General features: G+C 28.9%; 1 protein-coding gene across 8 annotated transcripts in view; it reads left to right on the top strand.

Annotated features, from left to right (window-relative positions):
• The window catches only part of LOC107445506 (SEC14-like protein 2), a 44,492-nt gene extending 33,407 nt beyond the window's left edge, over nucleotides 1-11,085 (top strand). For 6 of the 8 annotated variants that reach the window (XM_071183534.1, XM_071183532.1, XM_071183535.1 and 3 more), the window contains 4 exons: nucleotides 2,984-3,070; nucleotides 5,765-5,871; nucleotides 7,575-7,893; nucleotides 10,884-11,085. In XM_071183534.1, coding sequence (XP_071039635.1) covers nucleotides 2,984-3,070; nucleotides 5,765-5,871; nucleotides 7,575-7,893; nucleotides 10,884-10,987 — 617 coding nt within the window. In that variant the 3' untranslated portion in view covers nucleotides 10,988-11,085. Of the gene's footprint in view, nucleotides 1-2,983; nucleotides 3,071-4,228; nucleotides 4,316-5,764; nucleotides 5,872-7,574; nucleotides 7,894-10,883 lie in introns of all 8 variants that reach the window. The other 2 variants (XM_043045776.2, XM_071183537.1) reach the window with 1 other exon arrangement.
• Nucleotides 11,086-12,124: the final 1,039 nt, after the last annotated feature.

The raw sequence follows: 12,124 nt of genomic DNA, 5'->3' as shown, positions 1-12,124 counted from the left end.
TAATCTTAGAAAGATAATTACTGGAACCAATATGGAGTTTTTCTGACAAACACTTCACTAGTAATGATTAAAAATATCGTTAAATGTATTTTTCGTCTAAGTGACAGGCGTTTTTATGTCTTAAGATGATATACTTGGAAATAATGCTATATTTTTTTTAAAAAAAAATGCTTTTAAATTTATGAAAGTATAATAACTTAAGCAATTCATGACAAACAATATCTTTGGTTTTAATTTATCTCATTTTCTTCCTACTTAAGTCAAAAGCACTTGAACTCATTTAGTGAAAAGAAGGAAAAAATTAAACTTAAGTTGGATTATGTTATTTTAACTAATTACTGGTTTCGGATGTTGAATAGTACAATAATTATGAAAAAAGTAGCAAAATTACAAACAACATACACAAATTTTATTTTATGAATCTTTTTTTAGAAAATTTAAAACATTGCGATGAAATTAATGAAATATTTTATTTTTCATATTTATAGAACTAAAATTTTCTTACTTGCTGAACTTTTATATTTCTAACTTATTGAGTAGAAGTATTGACGGAGCTTCAATCTTGATACTGTGGAAAGAAGCTTTTTTACGGCACTTAATCTTTATTCTGACGGGATGAACTACTAAAAGCGTATTTTACTAAATATAGTAACGTGGTCATGGTGGCTCAGGGGATAGAGCGTTGGCCCCACAATGAGGTGATCCAGATTCAAAACCCAGCGGAGGCTAGTTGATACGAATTCTGCTCCCGGCTAGGGCCGACCACATAACTAATGTAAAATATTCTCAGTGTTAAACGAATCATAGGTTAAAGTCCCCTTGCCGTCAAGCTAACAGTGGTAAGTTTTTCACGATTCTTCTCCCCATGTAACACAAATGGAAATCTGAGTTAGTTTCATCAGAAGTACACCAATAGGTAAACGTTTGCGTTTATATATATATATATATATATATATATATATGATACTCTAGTTATGGCTCAAAAGGTGCTTGAGGAAATATCAAGTAATGGAGCATTGGGATGAGTTTATTTTTAAAATATTATCTTACGGGAGAGATGGAAATAATTTTAATACTTCTGCTGCCTACAATGCTGAAAAGTCCGGAACTCATACTTACGGTGATTTGTGCTATTTAATAATTTGTGCCGGACAGATTTTGAACTATTACTATAATTCAATACATAACTTTGACAATATTGTAGACATCGCCTGAAAATACTTAAAATTGAAATCGAAGTACTTCCGAGCTGCTGGAAAAGCCTCGTGCAACAGTTAGAGGGTGACAAAGAAATGGTTAATATTTTGCTTAAAACTAAATAAGCTGTTAGGATTGGAGAACATGTAAAATATTTAAGTTCATAATAAGTATAAGAATATTTAAGTACAGATGGACTGTGCATTCGGTTTTGTTACCATTGAAGTGTATATGTTGTTCGAGGTAATTTTGAAAGTGATAAAGCTGGTAGCCTGAGTCGTTTAGTACTCAATGAAACTTTGCGCAGTAAAATAAATTTAAACAATTATTATGTGTCCAGAATGCATGTTTCCGCGCATAAATATTCAAAAATTAACAATATGAATGAATTTAATGAGGAATTAACAATACTTAATTTCCTCTTTGGGAACATAAAACATATACCGACAGAATATCTTTGTTTTATCATGAGAACACTCTGAAAATTATGTTAAAATGACGATTTTTAAAGAAAATATATATGTTAAACTTTTTTCCTCTTTTACCAAAAAAAACGTGGTTAGAACGAATACCGCTGTTTTGGGTATTACATTTTTCATCCTGTTTCGCTGTGCAAAAACTATAAGATTTTGATACTTGAAAATAATATAAAAATGTACAAGACATGATAGTCTATAAAAATGTACAAGAATTGAGATGAAATAAAAAGATTAACAATTAAAAATTAGTTCAAGAATTATTAAATGTCAAACGTAAAGTAAAAACGTAAAGTAAAAACTTATGTGTCTTTTTGCAGCTCGCAGAAATTACTACTGAGTTGTACTTTAAAAATGTCATTTATTCCTGCCAGTTTTTTTTTAAAATTCTAATTTCTTCGAAAGTTGTTGCTGTTTTAAATGCTCTTTTTACATTTTTTTAAAAATTTTCTGCTTTACATAACTTAACGTGACATTTGTAAAGTCTTAAAGACTAACACTAGAAATTAAGGTGTGTAGAAAACTTTATCTAAAATATGATAAATAAAAAAATTACATTCGCGAATTATTAACTTTTTAAGGTGATGTTAAAAATACTATGAAGGCCACTCTGTAGCCTCCAGGAATGCAACTAAAGAGTTGAATTCTGCGGTCACTTCCATTTATGGACTTAACCCCAGTGTTTTTTTCTTTCTTTCTTTTTTTTTTTGAAATTGCACTTACTACGTTTTTAACGACGTTTTTTGCAATTTTCTTCACTTTTTTCATCTTTTGGCAATATTATGTCATGCTTTTACGAATAATGACAATTCATCCTTTGTAGCAGAAAATTATATGTATGTCTATCAAATCTTAATTTTACAAGCTTTAGCGTAAGTTGATGCCGAAATTGAAAAAAGAAAAAAATAGAGGGTGGAATAAGTAAATGTTGCTAGATCTATCTTCCTAACATCTATATTGAAATTATAGAAACTTAATTTTGTTTATAATTTGGTTAAATTAACGTTTTAAAAGTAAACAAATTTAATTTAAGAATTTAATTAAGATAAAAATTATCCCTTATTTCATTAATATAGTGGCATAAGATTATTCTTAATTATAATCCTTATTGTTAATATAATTTATTAAAAAATGCTCATTGCTTTTGGGTAAAATATAGATACAATAAATAGATATAGATTAAAAAAAGCAAAACAATGACGCTGAGCACTGATGAAAGTAGTGTATATCAGGTTTTAAGAATTATACAATCAAATTATTAAAATACTTTTCATGTATGTATCTTAATGATTTGAATTTTCTTATTTCAGCTTCTGTGTATTTTTATATTGCATTTAATATCATTAAGGCGATTCTTTCAAGAGCTGTCATGAAAAAAATTTTTATTTTTGGAGACGGTAAGTGGATATATTGACTTTTGAAATAATTTCCTTACATCATGGTCTCTATTTTGAGATAATTATAAGATGTAAAATATAACAATTAGATTCTCAAATCAGCCACCACAATTTCCTCATACCCGATTTCAATCCTAGAGATGGCTGGGAATCCGTACCAGGCTCGCACCGGCTCAGTGCTGTCGTTAAATGTACTCAGTGGTAGACGGATCATCGGTTAGAGTCGTACCATCAAGTTAGCCGTGAAGGGTTTTCATGGTTTTCTTCCCTATGTAACACAAATATGGGCTAGTTCCATCAAAATGTCATTCTTGCGGCTTCAGATTCAAAATTTAGGAAATATAGTTTCTAAAAAATATGGCTTCATGAATTTGAAAGGAGAATTGTTCAATTCGGTTATTCGAAAACAATTTCTTATGAAAAAAATTTGATAATCATATATTAATTGTTATTTTAATTAATAGATAAAGTTAAAGGATTCAAAACTTATGCAATACAGTTAAACATATAATAAATCTGATTTATAATAAATCTTATCATTAATCTGTCGTTTTCTTCACCATGTAACACTAATGTGGTTAGTTCCATCAAAAAGTCCACTACGAAGGCAAATTTTTTCGAATACTTGATCCAGAAGTTCCCTTGTCTTCTGAATCAGGTTCAAAATTACAAGGGTATATGAGTTGCAAGCATTTTCTTGTATCATTGTTAAACAAAGTTTAAAATTTTCTGGTAACTGATGGCATTCATAAACCAGGAAAATGCCAGCCAGGATAATGACGATTTGCCATTTTACAGCATTTAACTTTACTTTAATTTAACATTTCGGCCTAAGAAGTTTATTTTCCGCAGAAAACAACAGGATTTCTTGAAATAACTCAGGTAAATCTACGTAGTTCATGTTATTAATGATTTCAAGAAGACAGGAAAATGACAACATAAAAACCTACTCACCTTGTAAAATTTTTTGAAATAGATTTTGAACCAGAAAGTTGNGCGCCGAATCCAATCAATTAAAAATGAAAACTGTTGCCAGCGCGAGAAAAGAAATATCATCGGTTTTATTGATACATACATACATACGTACGTATTAGCGTTTTATATAATAAGATAGATTTTCATATCTGTATCTCAATAATTTGAAATTTCTTATTTCAGCTTCTCTGTATTTTAATATTGCATTTAATATCATTAAGGCGATTCTTTCAAGAGCTGTCATGAACAAAATTTTTATCTTTGGTGAAGGTAAGTGGTTATATTGACTTTTGAAACAATTTCCTTACATCACGGTCTCTATTTTGAGATAATTATAAGATGTAAAATATAACTATGAGATTCTCCAATCAGCCACCATAATTTCATCATACCCGGTTTGAATCCCAGCGATGGCTGAGAATCCGTACCAGGCTCGTACCGGCTCAGTGCTGTCGTTAAATGTACTCAGCGGTAGACTGATCATCGGTTAGAGTCGTACCATCAAGCTTGCTGTGAAGGGTTTTCATGATTTTCTTCCCTGTGTAACACAAATATGGGCTAGTTCCATCAAAATGTCGTTCTTGCGGATTCAGATTCAAAATTCAGGACATATAGTTTCTAAAAAACATGGTTTCATAAATTTGAAAGGAGAATTGTTCAATTCGTTTATTCAAAAACAATTTCTCATAAAAAATTGATAATCATATATTAACTGTTATTTTAATTAATAGATAAAGTTAAAGGATTCAAAACATATGCAATATAGTTAAACATATAATAAATCTGATTTATAATAAATCTTATCAAAAATCTGTGGTTTTCTTCACCATGTAACACAAATGTGGGTTTGCTCCATCAAAAATTCCTCTGCGAAGGCAAAATTTTTCCAATACTTGATCCAGAAGTTCCCTTGTCTTCTGAATCAGGTTCAAAATTACAAGGGTATATGAGTTGCAAGCATTATCTTGTATCATTGTTAAACAAAGTTTATGTCAAGTATATTACAATCTTACATAAACTGGGTATTAGGTTAATATTTGCTTTTCCTCTTTAAATTATGTTGTTTAAAAAATTTTCTGGTAACTGATGGCATTCGTAAACCAGGAAAATGACAGCCAGGATAATGCCAATTTGCCATTTTACAGCCTTTAACTTTACTTTAATTTTACAATTCGCCTGAGAAGTTTACTTTCAGCAGAAATCAACTACTGATTTTCATGTCACAAACAAATTATTGACCGAAAAAAAATATTTTCAACAAAGAGTTTTTGGAAATAATACCTTCTGCATATATGAAATGCATTTGGTGAAATGCTTACGACGGTTGAGAAAAAAAGTTAGACGTTGAAAAATTTATGGTAAATTTTGAAGCTATTTATTATTAGAAATAATGTTTGCGACATACCAGGAAAATGACATTTTGAAATTAAATTAAATTTTTTAAGTATACAAAACAGTCAATGGTAATGCAAAGTCATTTTAAAATGCTAACAACAATGCTATTTATTATTTTTTAAAAAAAAAAGTTCTTTTAGTAGTATAGTATTAGATCTTGGAGCAAAATACTGTCAATTGCCGTATTCCTTAAGAATCACCCATATCTGAGAATCGCCCATATAATTGCTAAAACGCATTTTGCAAAATTTCTTTACATCCTCACGAATATTTTTTTTTATCCAAACTTACATTTTCACTTAATTTAATTTTATCTAATTTTAGAGGGATATAAAGAAGCTCTTTTAGAACAATTTGACGCCGATGTTTTACCCGCTTTCCTGGGAGGAAATAGAACAGATCCTGATGGTAATCCCAACTGTAACACATTTGTAAGTTTAAACTTCATACAAAAATTTTCTTAGCTGCAAATATTAAGTATTAAGTTATCATCCACCCAGATTATATTCAAGGTACAATCTGTCAAGCTGCTAGCTTTCATTTTAAGTCTTATTACACTTTGAGGATAAAAAATAAATGAGCTATTATGATGAGAAATTAATTTATTTTATTTGAGAAAAAAGATGCATAAGAGTTTTGTAAACAAATATTAATTACATAATTGCTAATTTGTGAATTTTAAAATAAATTTACGAAATTTATTATGGTAATAAATTATAGCATTTGATTTAGATTAATCGAACTTATTCTAACCAGCATTTCTTATGTTGATAAAAATTACGTCGTTTCTGACAGGATGAAATAAAGATTGGTATTACCATTTGAGGTTCCATATTTGCATATTTTATCAATTGTGATTTCATATTTGGTGATATAAACTATATTGTTAAATTCGGTTGTTTCTTAACTCAGTTTTTTCTCTCCACAAGTTGGTTTAACGCATTAGCGAGGATCACAGCAAAAATGTAGGTTACTTTAGTTTTGCCAAAAATTTTTGTTACTTTACGATCTACTCTTTCGGCTGGAATTAATGTCTTTAAAACATTTCTTTATCCCTTTGTTTTAAGCAAAATTGGAAAAATTTGTTTATCAGTATTCCCAATATATTAATATTTTTGTTTAATATGATGGGGTTGAAACAAAAAAACATAATTATTTAAAAAACAAAACAATCAATCAATAAATAATAAAATAAAAAAATAAACACTTAAAAAGTTTTAAATATTTATCGTTTAAACCAGTGTTCGTCAACTTCTTTATTGCCAGGGCAGGTCAACGTTTGATAATATATTAATTTCAATAATTTTAATATTATTAGATTTAAACATGCCTTCAAAATAAAATATAGTTAGGTGCGTGGTATTGGTGCGGCCTTGGGTGACGTCTCTCAGCTACCAGTTAGCCACTCGTCCATAGAAAGTTACTCAAACCCCAGAGATATAATCACAGTAAATAAAATGAAATTAATTGAATGCTTTTAGGTATCCCGGTACCATTTAATCCACTGACCGGTAACAGTCCGTGGTCGGAGGTTGAGGGCTACTGGCTTAAATTATTTTAAAGAAAAAATTTTTGACAACTAAATTGAGGTAAAGTAAACTTGTTACACTCTTTTTCTATAAAAATGTCAGAAAATAAAAGAATATTTAATAAGTTGGCGTTAAAATCTGGATCATTTAAATTAAAATATTTTGTTTAATATAAATATTGAAATATTTTCTTTCGCGTTCTTTACAAATATATTTATTTAAATTTCACCATGAAAACGAGGGAGTAACTATTAAAAGTTAACAGACATAATAATTATAATATAACAGAAAATTTCATTAGATACTGAATTGCGCACAACAAATNTTTTATTTTCTTTCGCGTTCGTTACAAATATATTTATTTAAATTTCACCATGAAAACGAGGGAGTAACTATTAAAAGTTAACAGACATAATAATTATAATATAACAGAAAATTTCATTAGATACTGAATTGCGCACAACAAATGCTTTTCTAAAAGTTTTAAAACATTGGAAAAATATTTGATGAAAAAAATTGTAACTATAAATGTTTCTATAAATATTAAAATATAAATTCTTTTAATGAAATTTTTTATCTATTTAAAATTCGTTTAATTTTTTCAGATTATTCATGACGGAAAAGTTCCTACAGAGATGTATCGGAAAAACCGTAAAAGCAAAAAAGCACTTGCTAATCTTGATGGAGTAAAGAAACTGTCACTAAGTCGATCTTCATATTCCGAAATTCTTATTAACATTCTCGAAGAAGATTCGCAAATTGAATGGCGATTCGAAATTGAAGCAAGGGATATAGGTTTCGGTCTATTTTACAGAGACAATTCTACAGTCGAAACAGTTTTAGAAGAGTTGATTCCATTAGAAAAAGTTGATACTGTACTAGCACCTGAAACAGGTCTATACCAATGCCGAAAAATTGGAACATGTAAGTATTGTTTATATTTAGATAGGGGAAATCATGTATGGTAGATATAGAATTGGAACTGATTTGCTATAGCATTGAAATGAAGAATTTGTTAATTCATAATCTGAAACTCAATCCAGAATATACACTTGGAATCACGCTTTCATTTTGGACAGTTAATAGTTTTTAGTCATGTGTGTGATTATAGCTTGGATAAGTAGCTAAGGCGGTGTCTTGCAGAAATATGCATGATATATTTTCTAACATTTAAAAAATTTCTAACATTTAATCCTAATTTTTACTATGTAAACAAAAATTTCTAGCATTTTTTAACACTTAATTCTTCAACAGTACTATAACTGTTATAACTTTATACCTCAACCATGAAATGAGTGCAGAATAAATTTACTTTTAGAGATTCCCTTTATTATATCTGCCTAATACTTTAGCATAGAATTCGAAAGCCGTTATATGGTTGCTATTGCTTTGTATTCATTAAAATATTCATCGATATTGTTTCTCTCGCTTTCTTTTTAGCCAACATGCAAGGCAAAGAATGAATTGAATATGTAAGGCTAAGGAAAAGAGCTTTGGCATTAAATTTAAGCAATTAATAGCCAATACATGGATTCCTTAACTCTTCTTGGCAAAAACTATTTCAACGTGCGCATTACACTGGCATTTTTGATTTCTTGATGGACGGAGGTTCTATATGGGGCATGGCTCTGCAGCCGCACTCTTTGACCATTTCCCTAAATTTATTAAGAAATGAATCATGAATAATTTGTTTTTACTTTGGAGCTCCATATGATTCCATATTTCTGAAATAAAACATTTTCATTTATTACCAGCCGTATACCCGTTCTTCGCACGGGTGAGTAAAAAAAAAAAAAAANAAAAAAAAAAAAATCAATAAATCAGTACCGAGTCATGCTCAAAACTAAAAGGCATATACTGACACAATTAAAGAGCTTCATGGAAAAGCCAGATGAAGGACATTTTTAGGAGAATTAATGAATTAGAGAAAATAAAATGACATGGTAGCATTAATATGGGTACGTTTAATGTGGCAGGACTGTTTTTGATTTTACCTTTATCTTAACATAACTAATCCACAGTAGTTTTTTGCATGATTTTTATTTCAAATTAGGCAGTTGAAAATAAAATAAAGCAAAGAATTATTAGTCTAACCTTTTAATAAATTGATAATAAAATAATTCAGGTACAATTTCTTTTTTTCGTTCTGAAAATGCCTCTTACCTGGCATTTCCACTAAGTTTTCAATCAATTTAGCTGAAATATTTTCACTTTTTAAATTTAATATTATATGGTGTAATATTCGTTGGCTTTACGTTAGGAAGTTCGGTGTTCATAATTCATATCATTGGAATAAAAATAAAATGTATTTAGTATCACTTTGAATGATGCTATTTCTCGCGGCAAATTCGCGATAGTTAAAAGTTACCACTATTGGGTGATTATCTATGGTACACTTCCTTCTCGAGTGGCAGTAAAACATTTAATTCCAAAGTTAATTCCATTGAAACTGCTAAGTATTGGTGCTGTTTTAATATCACCAAATATCAATAGAATATTTTTTACCTATATTAATATATTTCGTATTATTAAGTAACCCTTTAACATTTGAGTTTTGGGTGAAATATATTTATCAGTAACAACCAACTATTATCAGTGACAATTTATCAGTGACAAGCCCCATATGGCACCTGCATCCACCAAGAAATCAAAAATGCCAATGTACGTTGAACTAGATTTTGCCAAGAAGAGTTAAGGAATCCATGTATTGGCTATTAATTGTTTAAATTAAATGCCAAGGCTCTTTTCTTTAGCCTTGCATATTCAAATGCGTTGGCTTAAAAGAAAGCGAGAGAAACAACAGCGAATTCTAATGGATCCAAAACATTAGCAGCCACATAGTGGTTTTCGAATTCTATGCTAATGTGTTAGGCAGGTATGGAGGGAATCTCTTAAAAGAAATTTAATCTGCACTTAATTCAAGGTTGAGGTATAAAAATATTACTGTTACATTACTGATTTCTTTTTATGGAAAAAAATATTAAAAAAGATAATAATTTTTTTTAAATGTTAGGAAATATGTTATGCATTTTTCAGCATGACTGGCTAGTTATTCCAGTTCTGGAAATCTCAACACTTATCTTATAAAAATTTAATTTTATGGAACATTTAATTGAGTTATAGAGCTATTAATTTTCTTAAAATGAAATTCAAGATAAATGTTATATGATTTGAATGCATGTAAAATTCTAAGGACCCAAAACCTAGAATTGGAAACTTTATCGGCATTATGTGTCCATGGCTAAGAAAGGAAACACTACTTATCGCCTCATTTGTTTTAATTTTTTAATTTGAACTATTTCGTATTGACATTAAATCAATATTTAATACCAATGAAGTGTATTTTTTAACAGCTAAAATCTCAAAGAAACCCCCATTCAAATTTTATTTAGTTTTACGATTAAAGAAGCCTCAAGAACAAATATTAACAAATAATTACAGCACGAAACAAACCTGAATCAAAAAACTCATAGGGTGCTCTGAAAAGAGCACTCACCTGAATTCAAAAATTATGTTCATCTATGTTTTATAAGCATAATTAGACAGGCCTGATAAGGAAAAAAAAATCAGATTCTTTTTGGTATAAATAAACCTTATAGTTTTGTCAAATTTCCTCAAAGGAAATTTAAAATATCATGTAAAGATTATTTTTTGAAGAAAATTAATTGTTTTGATGCATAGATTTTTTACACATCTGACTAGCAAATTATTACTAGTAAAAGTTACATCAAAGCATTAGCTACTTGAAAAATCATTTTCCCCGTTCTAATTTAAAATGAGAAAATTTATTTGTTTAATCTATTTGTATTCATGAAAACACTGATTATTAGTATTTGCACAAGAGGATAAAGTAAATGATGATTTATTATTTACGTTATGATTAATATAGTAAATAATTTTCATTTTTCTTTCAGATGTTATTTTGTTTGATAATTCTTACAGTTGGATACGTCCAAAAGAACTGTACTACACAATTCGTATCTTGAAGCCTAATAAGGAACGATATGATAATCTTTAAATGTACTTTTATAGACATACCTGGTCGTATTTCTGTTTTCATTAGCCAAAATTTGTATATTTCTTTCCAAACTTGATATAAAGATTATATTTTCTTATAGACTTGGAATTGAATTTTTTGGTATTTTGATTTAAAATTAATGGTCTTTTATGACCCCATGATCTTTTTTCTAAGCTTTCTATCATTTGGGATAAATAGTTACGTGGAATGAAGTAAAAAAAAGTAACATTAGCTGAGCTCAAGGCTTACACAACAGATTTACTACATGGATAAAAAAATTTCGTTAAAAATATCGCCCATTTCTGAAATATAATAATTGTGGTTAATTAAACCAAAATATACGGAATTTAAATAAATTCAATTGTTACTTTTTCCCTTAATTGTAAAATCGGGATTTCAAAATTATAATTTTTGTTACCTAGTGTATAGTAAAGAATGCAAAACTTAAAAGTAAACTCAAATGAATGGTTTTTATGCCAAGCACTAAGGTATCATGATATAATTATCAAACTTTACTACATTTTCCGAAGTTAATCAAAGTATTACTTTTAATATTTTCCGAAATTATTGAAAAAGCGCTTCGGTAAGAATTACTGAACTTTTTCATAGTTTTTACCATATTTCTTCAGTATTCGATGGTCTGGAATTCATAATTAATTATAATCCAAAGAAAACACTGGTGCACATTAAATTATCAAGATTTATAATCTTTGGAAAAGGTAGTGATAAAAATCACACGAATTTCTCACAATGATTCCAAGCACTCGAACAGCAAAATGCCAAAATGAGGATAAGAGTATATTTTGTGAAAAAACAACGTGAATGTAGCATGAATAAATTTACAGCAATGGATACATGATAGTTTCTGTTCTATAAACAAGAACTAACCTCACGGATTAAATATCATTTTATTTTTTATGTTTAGACATGAGGTAAGTTCTTGTCTGTGAAACTATAGCAAGTCTATTAAGTTTTTGCCTCATTACATTAAGATACGTTTGTAGAAATTGAAATTCGATCTGACACCCAGTGATTAATTCGGGGAACAAGTTTAACGTTGATGATTTTCGTATTAATCGCAGAACTAGGATTCTTAGCACTCTAGTTGCCTGAAAAGTGTTTGGAATTTTCTTGGTG

Source organism: Parasteatoda tepidariorum, chromosome 7 (genome assembly GCF_043381705.1).
Source record: "Parasteatoda tepidariorum isolate YZ-2023 chromosome 7, CAS_Ptep_4.0, whole genome shotgun sequence".
NCBI lineage: Eukaryota > Metazoa > Arthropoda > Arachnida > Araneae > Theridiidae > Parasteatoda > Parasteatoda tepidariorum.
Note: the sequence above shows the minus strand (reverse complement) of the source record. Positions and strands in the feature narration are given on the sequence as shown.